Genomic DNA, 20,611 nt, shown 5'->3' with positions numbered 1-20,611 from the left:
TCAAGTGCCTTTAATGTCACAGGTGACAATATGTTTGAGCAGTCCAGAGCTGCCCTGCATAAATAGGACCTGTATAAAAATATACTGTATTTTTGCCAAACTTGCACTCATTTCAGGGGTTAATTATCTGTAAGAACATTTCTTTATAATAATGAATCCACTCACAATTGGAGGTCAAGTAAGCAACTAAAGACAGGAGGAGAGCTCATAGGGAAATTACTAAATCACTGCTTTGAAAGAGCCTTATTTGCCTATTTTAATCTTAATCAAGCTCTTCATGAACCGTAGATGTGAACAATTGTCTTTAAAATATGGATAAATAATAACCCAATGAACCCACTGTCAAAGTGAAAGTATTATCCACTTCACTGTACCACCATCTGCAGCCTGAGAAAAACGTCGGACAAAGCAGTAGGACTTGATGTCTATCAGCAATCTCAAATAATTATAGATAATGGTGTAGGAAATAACCTTTCAAGGCTCAGAGCTCTCTGCAGACATTGCCCAGCCCCGAAGCCAAAGACACATTGGGAACTTCAGATAGCGCATCAGCTCAACCTGAACTGCCAAGATAAAGAGTTAATTTCAAGTCAAGCACCTAAATTCCTGCCACAGAGTTTTACAAACTCGCAATGTATTTGAATTGAATGTGGAAATAAACTCTGAGCACCCCTAAGGGAGTGAGTCGCTGTCTTCAGCACTTGCTGAAGTCTCCAGGAGAATGCTAGGGAGCCCAACGGAGCACACACTTGCATTTCTTGGGCTTACAAGTGTGATCACTGTCATAGCCCACATTGGACAAGAAACGGTGGCCTCACTGCCGTGCACAAATGGGAAAGAACAGTTGGCTGCTGTACTGAGAGGGCTGCCATGTAAGCTGTAAATAATAAGTATCAATCACACTGGAGCCTTCACTCATGTATTCCTCAGTGTTTTGTCCCTGGTTGTCTATAAATATGATATCTAACCTTTCCATTCATGTGGCTAATGGCCCTCATCTAACTCCACAGCACCGGACTTACATTTTGGGAAGCCATCTGTATCCATGAAATAAAGATAAAGCCACTATTACAAAGGCCCTGCTATTTCTAAACTGCCCGTAATTGCCTCTTAGTACAAGGTGAGCAAGCACTATCACAGCGCAGAGCTCTGTGATATCCCTCCTGAGCACTCCCCCAGGGCACAGGAATTGCAGCTGAGCTATAGCTTGCAGGGTCCTTCTGAGAGAAGAGGCCTGAGCTCGTCAAACACGTCTCCGTCCTTCCTCAAGGGGCTATTCAGGCGCGCTAACAATATCTCATGGTCGAGACTACCAGAGGCAGCTGATACATCTATAAGAATCTCTGCGCACACTTACCATAACAAAATTACAGAGGAGAGTATTGACATAAACTTACTGCACTTAATAACATCAAAAGAACAAAATAAGAGATCTAATTCCAATAAGGATTAATAAAATGTAATATTGCTAATACATGGAAATAACTGTTCCATTTACTTCAGATATCAGTAGAGTCTCATTTGCTCTTTCAAAGGCATAATCAGTTGAAGGGCACATTTTTCTTCTCTTTGTTCTTTCCCATCAATTTTAATGGGTGCAGAACATCAGTCACACAGAATGTAATGGGACAAGAAGATGGATGAGTACATTTGAAGCTACTAGTCACAGGACAGAAAACATCCTGACAAAGTGACACTGGCAGCACAGGGTTCAACAATAGAGCCTGGACAATACTTAGTAAGTAAAACTACAGTGCTACATGATTTGGTATTCTCACTGGGCAAAATCCTTCCCCTGTCACTATTCATCATGTTTCCACAGGTCAGACTTCCAAAGGCATTCTTCTACTGACCATGACCACATGACATTCTTAATTCAAGAAAATACGTAAATCTGAGGGACAAAGAGGTCCTTTGGAAATAAATGGGAAAGACCTCCTGTATTAAGAACTTTAAACTCCTTCATCAAGAAGAATTTAAATGCTTTAATAATGGCTCACACATAAAATCGGAAACATATCTGTCTCACAGCAGTGAAGAGACTTCATATCTGTGCTAAGCTTATTGGCAGCATCAAGACTCTACCACTAATAAACAAGTAGCAAAAACCTATTTGTTGGTACCTGAAGAAAAAAAAGAGCAATAAATTCATGTTTATAAGCTGCCCCATACTGAAAACCTTATGAGTAATTTGCACAATATAATAAAATATACAAATAAAAAAGCAATATGGCCCACTAGTTATCTGAGAAGATAGGAAGAGAACTTCAGGGGAAATTGGAAAAGAAAATTCCTATCATAACTGACCTTTAGCATATAGTGAAGAGAAATAACACTCTTCCAACAAACCAACCAACTCCCTCCCTTTCAGACTTTATAGAAGTGTGGGATTTCAGACTACTGTTTATACCAGTGCTGAGAAATGCAATTAGATATATGTTCTGTTACAGCCATCCACCTGTGTTACAACTTATAATTGCTAAATGGATCGATCCAGCATTTTACAATACTTAACTGTGATCACTGTTGTTATTATTCAATACTGTTCAGGCTTCCTCCTTAGTTGCTATCTGAGATCTCTACAATTAATCTTAAAGCTTTAAGTAACACAGAAAAAAAGGAGGAGAGGAGAGGAGAGGAGAGGAGAGGAGAGGAGAGGAGAGGAGAGGAGAGGAGAGGAGAGGAGAGGAGAGGAGAGGAGAGGAGAGGAGAGGAGAGGAGAGGAGAGGAGAGGAGAGGAGAGGAGAGGAGAGGAGAGGCAAAGAGAAACAGTGATCTCTTTAAATACATTGGTGAAAAAAGGAAGCTGACCTGTTATTACATCTCGACCACAAAGTCCCACTTCCATGCTAAATGGGCCCTAGTATCAAAACACCACAATCACCTACCCAGGGGCATTCAGTAGCCCAAATGCAAAACAAATGCAAAAAAGCTGGCTTTTGGCACATTCTTCTCAACGTAGCAACATATCTTTATGGCATCACAACATGCACTGTGAAGATGATTGTACCTGCATTCTCTTCCTAACAAATACCACATTGGGAATTGTTTATGTCTGTACTTTTTAATATATATACTTCCTTTTCCCCCCATAGTATGGGGAGAATACTCCCTAAAAAAGTCTCCACAAACAGCATAGGTTGGTTTAAAAAAAAAAAAAAAAAAAAAAAAACAAAGGAGGCATCTTCTGAGATGTGCTGCAAAACCAGTAACTCATGTATCTCACAATCTGAGAGGTGTAGAGGATGGAAATGCTATCCTCCGTCAGGAGGAAGTTTGAGATGTCACAAAAAGTACTTTTGGCTCATTTGTGGCTTACGAATTTCATCTTATACAAAATAACACATCATTTGATAAACTTTTGAATATATGTTGTTTCAAAAGATAATGAACCTAAGTATTTCACTATGATGGCATATAAATAAAATTTATTCACTTGTAAATTTCTTTCCTATATTCTCACTGAAAAATAAGTTAGCCATTACATATACTTCTCCTGTTTGGAATTCCACATTTATATATGCATCGTTTTTTATTGCTCAACTTAACAGCAAATACATAACAAGTATTTTAAAAGTGCATAAAACCATATTGCAGTGAGAGACATCATCCCCACTTTTAATAACCCCCATCTATGAGAAAATATTGCAAATACTGCACTCTAATAATTGACCCTTTCTTCCATCTTTTCCTGCCATTAAAATATTATTTTGAGCTAGCAGTTCATATGCCTGTGGATATTACTTCGTACTCTAGCTATGAGAAAGGCAGAAGCCTGAATAATGATTAGTCCCACTATGGCTTTCCCTGCAAATCCATCACTATTATATGCAAAATGCACATTACAAATATGATCCAACAGATTAAATGAGTCAGTCAATTGTTCAGTTATATTGCAGGTAACTGAAGATAACATTTTTCTAAGTTTATTTCAATCTTTCAGTCCTCATAACCATTTGGTGAGGTTTAGCTATTCCCATACTCACATTGGTCATTAGGACACCAGTCCCAGCACTGCAGGTAGCCCTGATGCTACAGTTAAATATTGTTCTGATGTTAAAGAGCAAGTGACCACCTAATAAAATTGATGGTAAGTTTGATGTCTGTGGAACTTCCCCAGGAGCCTCAGCACTTCGCTGCACATGGACATTAAAGCTGCGCTGACATTTTCCATACAAAATGTTCCCTGAGGGTGTATCTGAAGATGTAGGAGCAGAGAGCATCCTGCTCGTGCTCCAGGCACGGCACTGACACAGCTGAGGCTGCCTGCTGTGGGCACGCTTGGGTGTGCAGACAACGCTGCAAACCCTGGACCAGGCGCTCTCCTCCTCCTCAGGACTGTGCAGAGCTGCCCCAGCTGGGCTGCTCACCCCACCCCAGTTCCCAAGAGATGGTGCCTACCTTAGGTGTTCAGAAAAACAGCAAACCCTCAAGAATTTAGACTGCTTCTAAAAGGATCTTTTAAGTTCTTCCCAATCCAAGCAGGGTTGAGGGACTTATGGTTGGACTCTATGATCTTGAAAGTCTTTTCCAATCATAACAATTCTATGATTCCATGAATCACTTTCTATTTTCTTCAGCTGTAACCTGAACCTGACTGATTTTGTACATTTGCTAACTGATCATGAATTAAAAGGCTCTTTTTTTAGTGAAAAGTGTTTCAGAGCACTCAAAAATAAAACAATAAATACTATGAGATTTAAAACAAAATAGTAAAATTCTCCACCTTGTGGGGAAAGGCTTTTGTGATGCTAGTAGTCCTCAGCAAGGAAAATATTACGATTCAGGGTTGGAGATCTGAGAAACACTCTTATAACTGAGGTCAAAGCATCCTCACCATCTCATGATGCTGCTACTCTCAGGCAGTTTCAAACTTGTCACTATTTGGGAAAGAACATTCTGAGAGGACTATCCTAAAACACTCACTCCAGCCCCTGAAAATGTTAGAATGATCTGAACAGTTTAGATCTTATTGTCAAGATTCACAACTTATTGGAGACCTTAGTACAATAGCAGAGCTGAAAAAATCAGTCTCCAGTACTGGGAAAAGAAGAAATATGCAAATAAACACAAAACTCAGCAGTATCTGACAAACAGAAGAGGCTTGTAAACATTTGCAGATCCAGTCCTCTCTGGCATAACTCTGACATTAAAATTGAAGTGAAGCATATGTATTCCAGACACGACCTGGTAGTTTGGAAGATTAACTCATACCACTATGCTGACACAGTTTTCGATGTCAAACATGGTGTCAAAACATCAAGAGAATAAACTGCTACAGTACACAATCAAGACCACAAAAGAAGGGAAAAAAATGTTTTCTTTGTTCCACTTATTATTTCTTTGTTTCTGCTATGAGAAGTGGAAAAAAAATAAAAAAGGCAACAGGAAAGGTCATACAAGCCCACTTCCTATTACCTTGAAATGGTCAAATATGCACATTGTCCTCTTCTGACTACACTGATGTTTTATATTTAAATACACGCCACAGACAACTATAACAAGCAGGTTGCAGTGTGTTATACAAGGACACTGCAATTCCATTAATAGATTTGATTTTCAGCATAAAAAATATTTGGAAAAATGTCTCTATGCCCTGCTGCTTCTTATTAAAAAAAAGAGAGTCTGTCAACAGTCAGTGATCTAATATCCTTTTTCAACACACCAATCTTTGTCATAATAATTAGCATGCAAAGTAAAACAAGCAAAGAACTCATTCACACAAAATAGCAAGTAACTACTTTCACTGCAACCACTGTGCTTCTGAAGTTTTGAATTCTTTCTTTTCTTGATGGTTTGGGGTGATGTTTGCAAGCTGTGAAATGCCCTTGCTCTTGAAAGAACATTATCTCCTCTTCTACCAAACCATATCATCACATAGCGGAACTATGAGGTATCCTCATTCCTCACACATATTTATGGCTACCAGTTTCCTGACTCTGGTTGGGTTAAGTGAGGACGAAGAACCAAATCACTCCAGGCTGCTCTATGACTACTGAGGTCTCATTTTGGGGCGTCTGGTCCCCGACATCTCACACACCTCTCCAGTAGCCAGCAATGCCCTCTGTTCCCTCTTGTCTCTGGTGACAGTCACCTGTCCCCAACGTCCTTCATTGTCCTTCTGTGCCCACGGTCCCAGCGTGCCGATCCAGCAACGTGGCTGTAAGCACACATGCTAACTGCCCAGTTGCGGGGCTGAAGACAGCGGGTAACTCCTGCCAAAGTCTTTCCCATACATAGAGCTCATTTTGTATCTCTCTAGCCTACCCAGGGGATAATTTTCATATGAAACTTGTAGGAACTAAAATGATGTGAAAACCTTTTGTGGTTGAAATCAGCCAGTGGGTTCAAAAGTAGCTGGACAGAGAAGACTACATGATTATGAAAAGCTGATTTCCTTATTGAAACTGGGTCAAAGATACTCTGAAGGTCCAAGCATTCTTCAGCTTTTCTTACTGCAGCCTCACAAAATCCCAAGGGGTGGAAGCACTGTTCATTATCACCAAGCCCTGCGGTATGTGAGCCATGAAGCTCTTCTTGAGAGGAACCTGGGTGAAAAAACTTATTGTCATTCAATTTAAGAAACTCAGAAATATATATTCTTGGCAGAATGTTCTACTGACATTTTGCCTTTCCACCATAAGGCACCACAAAACAAAAATACCGGACCCCTAAAATATTATTTGGTGGTATCCTGCAGTAGCTGGAGATAAGAAGATTGACTTCATTATATCGCTGGCATACAAGACTCACATAAAGATATATTTTGCCTTTGGTCCATACCAAATCCCTGTAATATGCAAACCTTATGCAAGGCTAGGTCTTTAAAAATTGTTTAAGTAAGTGTCTAATCATTAGAAGAATCCTTAATTGCTGTTGTTAAATTTGAGAAGCAAGAAATAGCAAAATAATGGAAAAAAATGATGCTATACAATACCTCAACCACTTTTTTTTCTTTTATTTTTCATGACATTGTGTAATTCTGCAGATTACTGATATAATCTCAATACTGCTCTTTACAGCTGCCACTGTTCTACCCATCCCCTGAATTCTTATCTCACATCCTATTGTCTGCTTTCTTATCTCACAACTTTTTCGTTATCCTTTTTCTTGAGGTATGAACAGGAACTGTATGCTTTTTGTACAACAGTGAATAAGCACAGAGAATGAAAGCCTGGCCCCAGTGAAATCAGTGGCAACACTCCAGAGTTTCCTGGACTTTATCAGAAAAAATATAAGTAAGTGACTTATCAAAGGCAAAGAGGGTGAGATCCAAAATAACACTTATGTGCTTGGAATATAATTGAAGATTTTCAAAGAATGATCCAAAAAATCTTGCTAATGTGCTTAGGTTTTCAGAAAATCACGACAGCTTCCTCACATGCCAACATTTACACACCTTTGTTCAGGCTTTGTGGAAAGAGCTTAAATACTGATAAGAGGTGGCCTTCCCCATGTCTCTTCTCTTTTAAGCAAATCATATGAGGTGACTCCAAACCCCGAATTAAGATGTGGGTGTCCCAATGCTGTGTGTGACAGTTACTGGAACTCAGGAGTGCTGGGCAGCTCCTTCTCCTGCAGGCCATGGGCCAGCACCCAGCTCAGGGCGGCCAATTCCTCTCTCAGAAGCAGGACCTCTAATGTTAGCAATGCCAAAACATTGCAGTCTCTTTGTGAATGTGGTCTGCAGAAGTGTTAGGGCATGGGATAAATTATTTGGATAAACGTTGCTCAATTAGTAGTGTGGAGAAAGGAAGCAAGGAAATGTAAGAACAGAAAATCTGCGCCTGCTAACCGCAGTGACCATCCATTTATCTACAAGAAAAGTCAACTTCTAGGGAGGTGAGTTTTTAAAGTCTTTTTATTTCAATAGGAGATCTTGAAATAAATTCCAAGCATGGATAGAGCTTTATTTGAACATGTTTTTAGTCTACATATGCTGCTCTACTAATGTGAAACAGTGCAACTGTGAAGAGAATTGTAGAGATGAGCTCTAAACTTGTTTAGTTGAACTAAAACAGTACTCCTACACATTCACTAAATCCTTCAACATCTCAAAAAAAAATTAACTTAAAATCAGCACTCAGAAGTACTGCTTAGATAGAAATTGGAGGGTGGTGGTTCTCAATTATTTTATATAAAAACTTAGAGAGGAACTAGAAGGAAAAAAATGGGAAATGCAGTAAGACCTAACCAAATCTACTTTTGCTACTGATTTACTAATTGAGACCATTCTTTTAACTTCCAGAAAATTAATCTTAGAATTTTCTCCTCCATTCATATGCTCCAGAGGTAGAAGTATTCTTCCACAGTATTTCTACCAAAAAAAACAGAAACAAACTTAGATATAAACAGATTACAAAATATCTGGTAAGGAATATCCCCAAATACTGAAGATTCTGAACAAGCAGCATGAAGTTTAGAAAGTAGTATTTTTCCAGTGCTGGTGAAGTTTACGAGGAACGTTTTGAGAGGTCACTGGTATATGGGGAAAAAAAAAAAAAAGATAATGAAGGTAATGCAAATCAACATGGCAGATCTGCTCAGGAGAACAAGAACTAAAGGGCAAAGTCCACAAAAAGGAAAAGCAATGAAAATCCCTTGCGTGACAAAAGCACCCAAAATCAGTATTAGTGGCTAGAACTGGGTTCAGAAAGAATAAAAACTCATCAGCTCATCCAGTTTGTTTAAATCCCTGAATAAACACAAACTTTATCACGACAAGAGAAGACAAGGCCCAATAAATATGTTGCTTGGCCTGCAGTCTTCTTTCATTACACCAACGCCCAGGATAGGCATCACCTCCAAAAAAAGACAAAAGGACCTCTGCTCTGCCAGCAGGCAGATTTGATGTCTCTCCTGTGAACCCCTTTGAATTTGAAGAGATGCACCGCTACAACTCAGTACCTCAAGCAGCCCAAGGGATGTCAAAATGAACATAAAATCACAACTCTGAACTGGTGAAAATTTGAGCTTTATGCTAATTACGGAAACCAACATGAGAAGCATACTGCATAATCAGTCTACAGAGGATTTAAGAATGCTTCAAGCAGGCTCTACTATTATTTGAGATCAAATGGAAAATACAAATGTGCAACCTTCTGGTTTTAATCCCAGCTCTACCACTGACTTTGTGAACCATCCTGGCTTGCCTCTGTTTGCCCTTTGAGGTTTTCTCTTTTCTCCCTTTTAATTCTCAGCTCATTTGAGAAAATACTGCTTCTTAGAATATAACTCAAAAGAGCAGCCTCCAATGGTCTTTGGTTGATCTCTTTTTCTCTCTCAACAACGTTTTCTCTGGCTTAAACTACACTTTTTGAAATCAGAGTGCAAAAACGATATCCACATAAATCTGTAAAAAACTTGCATTTCCTTCAGTCTTACACAAGGCCACTGAAAATCTGACAATCGATCAGATGGTGCTCCAGTTCCATTCCCTCCAATCCTTGGCATATTTATCTGTCTGCTAAACAGGAAGAATCCTCATCACTCACTTAACAGTGACTTAAAATCACTTCTCTCACCGCAACTGTGCAAGAGAAAATTAGCCAAGAATGGTCGAGATCTGGTCCTAATGAACACTGGTCCCAACTTCCCTGTCATAAGTGATTTGACCTAGACTTCCTGGCTGCACATTCGTTAACTCAATCCTGCTTATACAGGACATATGAAATAATAATAAAGTGCTCCTTGAAGTGGTATGTAGGACCATAAATTTCAAATTGACATTATTTCCGCTTCTCCACCAGCAGGCATATGGAGAAGAGGACTTAGGGGGATGCTCAGTGATACGACACCACGTCTGGTATGTTCTCACAGCAAAGTCAAGAAGCAAGCTGAGCAGTTCTCACACCCTGAGGATAGGTGAAGAGGCACTCAAAAGCACAAGAGTGCTTCACCAATGCGGAGCTCTATCTCAAAAGCTTTTATTCTTAAAACATGATTGTTTGACATTTTGTTTTAATCCCAATCTGCACGTGAAAAGCATAGTTATCAAAATAAAAGTCAACAGCATGCAAGCAAATGCTCCATTCTGCACGGGCTTCTGTGGTCTCCAGACTGCTATCTCAGTGAAAGGCAAAACAAGCCCAGACTAAGGGGATGGGGGAAGAGAGAGGAATTATACATATTCTAACAATGTCTTAATTTCCCAGCAGCTCTACAACAAAAAGCTCTCTGGTGCTGAATGTGACCTCACTACAAACAGTAGCAGAAAACATGCCTCTCTGTAAGCATTTGCAAGGATTTCCTCCACAAACATGCTTTCCTTTGTTTACTGTATTTCTAAGTACATGAGTGCACAGACCACCCACAGCATCAGGTAGCCAAGCACCAGAAAGGTGAGAGATGAGGCTAGAAGAATTTCCTTATGTGAATATAAATTAATCTAGCTGATCCACATATGCTAGTGAGCCACAGCTCATCCTCAGTCAGTTCATGTCCTTGACAGGCTAACTTGTCCCAAGCTCTCGAGAAATCATGCAGATAAAAGAACCAGAGCTGTGGTATAGGAATTACAGGACTGCAGAGTTGAAAAGGGATTTGCAAACCTAGCAGCAATGCCTGTCGTGGCTTCATTTATTTTATGATATTCGACTGCTGCTCCCTCCCAGAGCAGCACATCGGTGCTGTAAGCAAAACTATTAAAGGTGTGAGATACTACCTGATCTCTACTGCAACACCTGGTTAAAAATACAGTGTCCTTCGGGCTCTGACCTGCCATACGCTGAAACAAAGCTAGCAACTAGTTTACAAATCAACACAGGACCTGGCACTGAGAATACTAAGCCATTTCACTGCTCTACCCCTGCACAGTATCAGTGATATTTCCCAGCATGAACAGCAGAAGATGCAGCACCGGGCTTGCTGCATTTTTAACTCCCCAAGGAAACTCACTGAGGTTCTCCCAGGGATTTCACTTTATCTGACAAATGCCAAGTAAAAAGTGAAAGCATTAGTTTGTTTTGCTCCTTGGTTGCTTGCACCCATAAACACTCCAACTCTACAGCACAGAAAATAAGAGACAAAGGGAAGAATTTCCTCAGAATCCCAGAACAAATCTCTCCTTTGCCTTGACTGTTTCAGCAGCATTCAGTAGATGCACAGCATCTCTGTGAAATCTTAATGCAAGGAACACTGTGAAAATGCATTCTCTCCAAACAAGAAAAAGCCTTACACACACATGCAGCCATTTAAGAAATGTCTAATCCCCTCCACAGCACAACCTGAATTCCTGTCTCCGGCACAGTAAAGCAGGGACTGACCTACTCCACTGACTCCATTTTACACTTTCCGATCAGTCTGGCAATCTGGAGCTGAGGAGTGGGGTAAGGGGAGGGGAGGGAAATACACAGCTATGCTTTCCCCTGTGCTACAGCTATAAGAAAAAAAAAATCACGGTCGCATGGTGACAAACTATTGAACTGAAGGAAAGTGTTCCACCTAGAGACCATCTTCATGAGTCAAAGCAACTGACAGGTTACCTGCAAACAGACTGGCTTTTAGGATTGACTATGCCTGCTAGTTTTGCAGTAAAAAAGCGATGCAGAGGTATTGCCCCCTATAGTAATTAACAATGTTAATCATCTTCCTCCTCTCTATGGTGATAAAAAGAGTCATTTTTATATTTAATTAATGCAGAGGATCATTTTGGAAACCGGCTAATGAGGCTCTGATCACATTACCATGAAAATGTGCATTAGCACGGTGACTGAGGAGGCTGTTTCATGTGTAGAGAATTAGCCCACTGTGAAATGAATCACGTCAGGAAGAACTCGGAGGGACCCAGTCAGCAACGGGCACTTAGCTACTGCTGTGCCAATAGACCACCAGCACCGTAAGCTGTTTTCTCCTCTGCAATGCCTGTCATCAGCAGCACCGTCCAAAACTGCCAGCGTTCAGCCGCTGTCAACGGCAATGTGTCAAAGCTAGGACAAATTATAGAGAGGAAGAGAACAGATGCTCAAAGGCACTAAACTTTAGCATGCTAGGTTCTGTTGTGCCAAGAGAAAACAAACAAAAAGCTGCAAATCAAACACTGATTCAATAGGATCTGGGCAAAATTACGGGCTATTATGGTAAGTGCTTGTTTCGTCTTTTCTCATCTTACTCTAAAAGAGCTGGGAACACATGTTGGCAGCACGCTGCTACATTACTACTCACACTGCTACAATATTTTCCCTGATGCTGTAAGAGACACCAAAATAACTGTGTGGGATTAAAAGCTTTGTCTAGTGGTAAGCAGAAATAATACACACGACAAATGAACAAGATGAAAACCTAATGCATGGAAACCCTGCTGTACTTGATACCTGTTCAAAGATGCAAGCATGTTTTAGAATCCCTGCAATTTTTAATTGATCAATCTGAAAATTTAATACACCTCTTGGTCAACACAGACATGCCAAAAAACTTTTTTCCATAACTTGTAAATACCTGAGACCGCAGACTTAACACTTTCAGAGGCTGCAGCACAACTTAGCAGAAATCACAGCCTTATTACTAAAGCTAAGGGCTCCCTGAAAACATCACCGATACGGTTCAGTGAGACTGCTGCTATATGACTGACATCTTGGCAGAAGATGAACAAAAATGTTAAAAGATTCCCACAGGAAGTCATCTGAAGGGGGAGTGGCAAAGGAGCAGAAAACAACAGACACTCAAAATACTAATAATTACCAAATCCCGCAAATAACCTGGCTAGCAATTTGCTAAAGGAAAACAAAACACGAACCCAAACCCAAACCAGCTCTGCTTACTGTTTCTAAAGAACATACATTTTTACTCCGGAGATGCTGCCAGGATCCCCTGCACTCACCTGTGAAACTTCATAGAGCAGTTTGTAGTGTTCCTCTCTCTTCTGAAAAGTGCACAGATTGCAGCCCATCCTAATGCGCAACGCAAGAGCAAAGCCTCTAATTTCCCCCGCGCTGCAAGGCAAACGCACTGGCAGGGAATCACCCTCCAGACTTGACTACAGTTTCTCATCAGTCCCTGCAGCCCAGGCACACGGGCACGCGGCTGGCGGCGCGAGCAGCGCGCTGCTCTTCCTCCCCTTCCCCAACTCTCTCGCACTCACGTAGGCGCACACGGAGTTTCGGCTCAGTTCATGGCAACACTCCCCCTGGCTCCGCATCAGTGCACATGACTACACAGATTCTCACTCATGAATATTAATGGCCCCTCATTGATTATTTATGACAGAGTGTGTTAGCGGGGAGGGGTGTCATAGCTGCTGCTGGTGACAGATGAATATTCACTAATTAAGAAGCAAATGTACTGTGGTTAAACAAAATTCACTTGTGTCAATACCGTCGCTGTTTATTAAGGTTAGGGGGACTAAGCACAGAGCGTTTTGCCTGCGCTTGTCTTAATTTCTGTGGTAATCATGAGGCTAATTCATGAATGGGGATTTGAAAGGCACAAAGTCGAGTCTTACGTTAGGTCTCCACCTTGTGCAACAGGGATTACGGCGTATGGTTAAAATATTTGTAAGCATTTTAAGTGAGCACTTGGGAAATCTGAGCGGGTGCTGCTGAATATTTAGAGCAAAGGAAGGAAGAAAGAAAGGAAAATTAACCCAGATGGCTATACTACTGACCTCACCTTTGGCACTGCCAAATTTAACCCAAATTCCAGCGTACTTATAAAAGGCATGAGTTTTTAACATCTTGGCATAAATGTCTAGTACATGTAGAAACACAGATATGCATAACTTGGTGCTTTTTACATCTATATGCATACTGCATTGTATATTATCATCTTGCATACAAGTCACTTCTAGCATGTAAAACACAGCGATAGCAGTTATATCCCCAATTTTCAGGAAGAGTCCTCTTAGACCCTTGGCTTTCAAGCTTTTATTAGAACATGCTATTATATCTAATTTTGCCATTTGTAAATTAGATGCTAATGGCCCCACAACTCTTAGTGTGTGTATAAAGGCAAGGATGCATTTAAGACTAAACCTACATGTTAAATGGATAAGGCCAAAAGAAATCATACTTAATTCCATGCTCATGTTAATTTGCATATTGTCTGTCATATATCTGCATGTATATAGTATAGTTCTGTGAGATAGAAACCCCTAGCCATATCACAGCCAGACAGAAAATAAGAAGTTGCTTTTGTTTCTTCACTCCTTCTTCAGCAACTCCACTAATTAAGAAGTATGTCCTTGTTTCAAAGGATCTTTAATCCGGAGGGGACAGCAGGTGGGATCCAAAGCAAAAATAATTACTTGGAAACCAACGAAACTAGTTTAGTTAAGATACACATTGGGTCCTAAAGAGCAGTAATTATGAAGCACGGACGTACAGCTACTATTTTTTTTCTCGGTGCAATTTCCTAAAAGTGCTTTGTCAAACATTTAAAATCGATAACAGGAAATGATTCTAATGAGCACTAATTGTTAACAAATTGGCTTTGCATCTAGCAGCACCTCAGACACCACCAACACTGAGTAGCAAGCAGATCAACAATCATGTGCTGCTTATCAGCCATGCCCCTCGGGATATAATAATCCTATTTTCTGGGCCTTAATTTTACCTAACAGCCGGATGAAAGCCAAGCAGAGAAACCTACAGGAAAGACAGCATCATTACTACGAACTCTGCATATTAGTAAAGTTTGCTAGAACCTCTATGCAAATTACAAATAGGTTGAGACTAAATCTTAATTAAATTTCATCTCTTTTAATAAATGGACAAAGTCAGGAGGAATCGAGTAATGACCACTAGTAGAACAAGCTCTTCTTATATCTGCTTCAGGCACTGTTATGAAACGTAATATAAAGATTAATTTTTATTTGGGGAAATAACCTGAGTAGGCAGGTTTGGTCCTGAACTTTCCCAAATTTCAAGGGTTTCAAAGCCCAAGCGTGGAGGCAGGTTCATCATCGTTAGAAAGAATCAGCTTCTGTTCTCCTCCTCTGCACTCCTACGAAATGCTGTTCATGCTGGGAGGTTTAAACCCATGAAGCAAACATCAACTCAATCTTTGAAGGCTTCCATATCATGAGGTGCAGAAGAATTCTCAGATGTGTAAATTTTGAACTTAAGAAAGTCAGATCAAGGAACCAGATAACAGTCGTGCAAGGACAACCGTGCCATCCTCCGATGAAAGTGTTCTCTCCTTCCCCTGATACAACTTCTTCCTGTGACACAGACACAGTCTGAAAGCTAAACCACGGTGATAAAAGGAGCCATGATTTTCCTAGTGTATTTTTGATAGCCCCTTATAATTCTTTTTTTTTTTTTTTTAAGTACGCATTACTATAAAAATTCAATTTTAGGCGCAAGAAAAAAAAGACAAAAACAAAAACACCAGATCAGATGAAATAAGCAATGGAAAACTACAGTTAATCTTTCAGCAGTTTCCCCTGGCAGTCTCTTTTTTCATTGCTCTTCCCCTGGTTCCTTTGTTTCCTTCTCCGAAGCCGACATAGGCTTCTCCATTCATTTATCAAGTGCTTGCCCTTTGCCCATATGTAGAGTAAAAGGCTCTACTGTCTGCTTCCATAGCCACTAATGGGCACAGTCTGCGGTGCTGAGTAGATTTATTTGAGAAGGAGAGGTATATCCCCAGGTTCTCGAGCTCCATTTAAAACCTACTGCTTTGATTTTCCATGTGGTCGAAATACCAAACTTTCTGCACCAGACCATGAAAGGCAAAACTCAAACTAATGACTAAATTGAAATATATGATGAGTTTTTTGGTCAAGTTGAATTTGATGGTAGGGAGAAAGTAATGTTGTCATTCCTTCTGTTTCCCCTCCCAAATGAAATATGTAGTTAAAGGGACAGAAAAGGTAACAAAACACTATCGATTAATTCTTGTTCTACATGTAATTCAAAGATATTTGAATAATTCATTTTTTTTGGTTGCAGAGTTCTCCATATTCATCACCTACCATTTAGGTGATTTTGCTATCATAAAGACAAAAAAACATAATTTATAGTCAAACAAGGAATACATAGGGGCAGGGTTTAATTTCAAGACAAGTTCTGCAGCAAAATTTCTGATAAAGTTTTCAAAACAAGCACCTTAATATTATGCCCCTAGCTCATTTTTAAGCATCTGGGAGATGACTTATACTGAGTTTCCCCACTGAGACACAGAAGGACCTAATTATAAGCAGCCATGCTTGAAAGCTTATCTTTGCAAACAAGAGAAATTCAAGGCAATAACACTACAAATTAAAGGCCACTCACTCCTGTATCTTCTTTATCACAGGGCTAAAAGACGTGTAATGCACTATATATGCACTATAATTCTTTCTAAGCGAGGATAAAAAAGTTGCTCCAAATTCAGTGGTAAAGCCAAACAATGCAAATGCAGATTTCCAAATTTCTTTTTCAGTCCCCTAAATTCACCCTCTGTTTCTGAATCTACTAGGCCCTCTGCAAGCTCTAATGTTTTTCAGAATCCTCAGGAATTCAGCTCAAAGAATAGATGCAATGCAATTGCCTTATATTCTTAGGACTGCATAGCTGTAAAAAGAAGGCTATCATAAGAAAAAGGGAGTTAGAGGAAGCCAGTATTTTTCTTAAAGCCTCTGCTGCTAGAATCAGGTAATTGTAAAAGTCAGTTTGTTTGCATATTAGGAGAGGAAAAAAGGGACAAAGAGGCTTTTAGCACTATGCTTACAGTGAAAAATTTAAAAAGTATAATTCAAGTGCTCTGAATTTGCATGTCTGCTAACCTTTATATCTTTTCAAATCTCTATTTGGGTGACTTGTATTTAAGTTTCTGGTCATACATAACACAGTATAAATTAACATGGAAAAAAGGGATCTGAGAAGGCAAGATTTTGAAGTAATGTAATGTATATATCTGGAGGGCTAAATGAAGGTGCAAACTATGCAAGTACAGACTCACTGAAATGAACCTAAACTCCAATAAAATGGATTTTTGCAAATATAAAGAACTGGAAAACGTAATCATGCCCCCACAAAACACAGGTGAATTTCTCAGTGTATGGTCTGAGGCTGTATAAATGCACCATATGATTTCCAGAGACCTCAGAAACTACTACAAAATGCATGATGAAAATGAATGTAGGAATGTACATCTACCATAAAGTGCAATATTGCTAGGAACATTAATTTATGCCCATAAAAATAGACAACTATTTTAAGATCACATCCTTTCTTTAGCACAACCACTAAGAACCTGCTCAAAGCTGCTTTGAGAATAAGGATGATATGGAGGATGGCAGGACATGGAGTTCCCGTAATCATAATTTCCAGGAGAAATGTACTTGTCTGAAAACTACATGGATCTACCTGATTGTAAATTGAATAGTCTCCATATACAATGGTGGCCTTCTGAACTTCTGTTAGGTCCAGATGCCTCATGGAAGGTGGGGAGTACCTATACCCTCATATGACACAAATCCAGAGTATTGACTTTTTTTTCTATCCACAGTTAAATTGATAGATCTGTGGTCCAAAACATAAATACATTTCCAGAGCAGAATGGTAAACAAGCACACAGGGAACCTTCTTTTCCAAGACTGCATATGATGTTGGTGCCACATGACCCTTTTGGTCTTCACAGAATAAATCAAAAAGCCTTGCTTATTCCCCACTCCCATGTGCATAGGCATGTCAGATTTTTTTGAGGGAAAAAAAGGGTGCCATTCCTTTACCAGGCCTACTGGACAAATTTTACACTGCTCAGATATCGTATTCCTTTTTTCTTTCTTGAAATTTCAACCATGACATTCCCTTCTGAGGTTAAAAATCTCAGTGACTCCCTCATATTTTCTTAAAACTGCTGTCGTACTCACATATAGAAGCATTGCAGAACAGCAAGTGATGTCTCTTCTGTAATCATCTATTTTTAAGGCCTTAAGAAAACATGAAGACTTCAAGTGAATAGTGTCAGCTGAATAGTCAATTGTTGGCCCTAGGAATCTTCTTGGAACTAAGGACTGTGTGAATAAATAATAAAAGGAACTTGACTTTCTCATCAGTTAATTATAAGGGATCTGTGGTGCACAACTTTAGCTTTTTTAGCTACGTGGTCATGTGAAAGCACATTCTTTACTAGCACTTTTCTGTATGACGGAATTTCAGCACCATGGGGTGAACAGAATAGAATTGCTAATAAATAACCTGGAAATGAGTTAAAGGAAATGACAAAAAATTGTTCAGGAGAGCCAAACCTAAAATGGCCATGAAGTTACATAAAAATGTCAGAACACTGAGTGATTGTAGATAATTTGGAAGATGAAATCCAATGTTAATAAACATTACAGAGTTGTGAATGCACAAAATGTTTTTTACACACCCAACCTATGGTTTCTAAAGCAGTTATTTCCACTCAGAAAAGAGATCTGGAGTTGGGGATAATTTTCTTGAAACAGTATCAATTCTTAAGCACAGTCAAGCAGAACACAAGGAATTTTAGGAAATGACTGACAACAGAACAAAAACTGCTCATCATGAAACTTTACAAAAGCCCTCAGTTCCCACATTTGAATACAGCTAGCAATTCAGGTCTGGTCTTTCCATTTCTAAGCTGTAGAATAGAAATGGAAGAGCTATGAAGAATAGATGAGAAACACAGATGTGTGATAATTCACTTTTCCTGCACCTTTCATCATATTCTGTAATTTTTTCCTCTTAGGGAAGTCATTCTTTCTCACACTGCACAATGAAATGATCAGACAATATATTTAAAGCAATAAAAGGAAGTTTGGAATTTTTTTCCATGTAATTCAAGTGTGCAATTCATTATCAAAACTAATTGCAAGCAAAAAATATAAAAGAGCTCAAAAAGGAATTAGACAAATTCACGAAAGATATCTGTCAGTAGTCATCTGCCTGCTTAGGAAGCCTATAATTCACTGACTACTGGGAGTTACAAGAGAAGAGTACAGCAGGGAGAGACCTTTCTGTACATTCATTTGCTGATATGCTTGCCTATGTGTTTACTGACAGCCTCTTCAGAAACATAATATTGGCAATATGATTCCCTGACTAATTCCATTCTAAACCTGCGAATTTACTAGTAAAACACACCCATAAAATATTCTACTAATATTCTAAGTCCATACTACTATAGACATTAACCATGTATATAAAAAGCACATTTTATTACTGTGCATGCTGATTTCAAAGATTTTCAGACTACATACATTTTTAAAAATAGGAGTTGTTATACTTCCCCCACACGCACACACAAATATTAAATCTGCGTTTTTTTATATTGGTGGGGAAGACTAGAAATGAGAGCCTACACGCCACGTTCAGGCCCACACCAAACAAAGGCAATTATCAGTGAAACATCTCAACGAGGGCCTGAGCTCACAGTATAAAACTCTAATGCCAATGCTGAAGCAGCATGAAGTGGTTCAGAGAGCAAGATCAGCAATAAGGACTCCTTTGGCTCTGTTCTTTCCCCTGATACTTGTACTGCTGAGAAAGATCTTCCCTTTCAAGTTCTTATAAAAAAAGTAACACCTGTCTTGCAAGAGCATTAATTCAATGAACCTTTTAAGATTTTTCAGAGCTTTTCAAAGAATGTATTGTAGAGTGCTGTTACACCCATCCAGGTCTTCCACTGTGGCCACCCTCAGTCTTCTGCACTCAAATGCAATTATCATTTCTGGTGTGGTTTCTTAATTAAAACTTTTAAGTAGCATCCATGGTGTGCTAATCACTATAAAAGTATAAAAGAAATAATTACTCTTGACTTGAAAAAGTCCCCTGCTAAAATGACAATCCTGTAACACTTTCATGGATCAGATGAACTAAACAGGGGATATGCTTAGGCCGAAGCGATGCTTGAACATACCTTTCCATCAGAGTGGCTGAAATATACACTGGCTGTAGGTAGAACAGATCAGATTTTTTTTTCAGTAGACTTCCTGTTTAATTACCGCTAGTTTGAAGAAAACTACAGCAGGAATTTTGGCACATCTGAGTATTTCAAAAGGATGTGAAAGGTGCTGGGAAAGCTAGCCTGTTGTATAAAAAATGCACTACAGTACAATCATTAAGACATTACCAATGTGGGACTTCTCTGCTAGCTTTCAAAGCTGTTACCATGGTCAGTCTGGAAGAATTGTTCAGGGACACATTGGATGTAATTGATTATTTTCTCTTGCCCAGTACAAATGACGTACGGTGCCCCAGAAAAATACCTCAGGTTTTAGGAAGTCTTCACGGCCATGAATGCATTTTCATAGTACTGAAGTTTGAAGTCGACTGTATTGATTCAGGCCATAAAGGCAGATGCTTTATTCCTTTGCCAAAACATAAATATGTTGTCACATTATTGCCAGAAGTTCATGTTGCTATGGGAAATAACAATTTCTCCAACGCAGAAATGACCAAAGTCTCCAAGGGAAGAGTGAAACTAATTGTGGCTTTATCACTCAAAAATTAGTATTAGGTCACATACATACGCAATTGAATCACCGCTTTGGCTGCTAGCTAACACCTGGAAGAAGGAGGGATGCAGGAGCAGCACTGTGCGATGCTACAGGAGGACCTGTTCATACAGTGAAGTGTCTGACAGCTGGCTAGTTGGATTTAAAATTACAATTTGAACAGAACTCAACTCTGCTTCTTGACAGTCATTAGCCGAGCACCATAAAAGC

The 20,611-nt window shown here is 39.5% G+C and overlaps 1 protein-coding gene across 2 annotated transcripts in view; it reads right to left on the bottom strand.

The window, feature by feature from the left end:
• Positions 1 to 20,611, bottom strand: part of PDZRN4 (PDZ domain containing ring finger 4) — a 235,716-nt gene that overhangs the window by 89,726 nt on the left and 125,379 nt on the right. Inside the window, exon 1 of one of the 2 annotated variants that reach the window (XM_010221240.2) lies at positions 12,818 to 12,906. The exons of the other annotated variant lie outside the window; for it this stretch is intronic. Coding sequence (XP_010219542.2) covers positions 12,818 to 12,886 — 69 coding nt within the window. The 5' untranslated portion in view covers positions 12,887 to 12,906. Of the gene's footprint in view, positions 1 to 12,817; positions 12,907 to 20,611 lie in introns of those variants that run through there. 2 annotated transcript variants of the gene reach the window in all.

The sequence above is a fragment of the Tinamus guttatus genome, unplaced genomic scaffold (assembly GCF_059628265.1).
Source record: "Tinamus guttatus ecotype Peru unplaced genomic scaffold, ASM5962826v1 Tinamus_guttatus_pri_ptg000206l, whole genome shotgun sequence".
NCBI lineage: Eukaryota > Metazoa > Chordata > Aves > Tinamiformes > Tinamidae > Tinamus > Tinamus guttatus.
The sequence above is the reverse complement of the archived record's forward strand: the minus strand, read 5'-3'. Positions and strand labels throughout refer to the sequence as shown.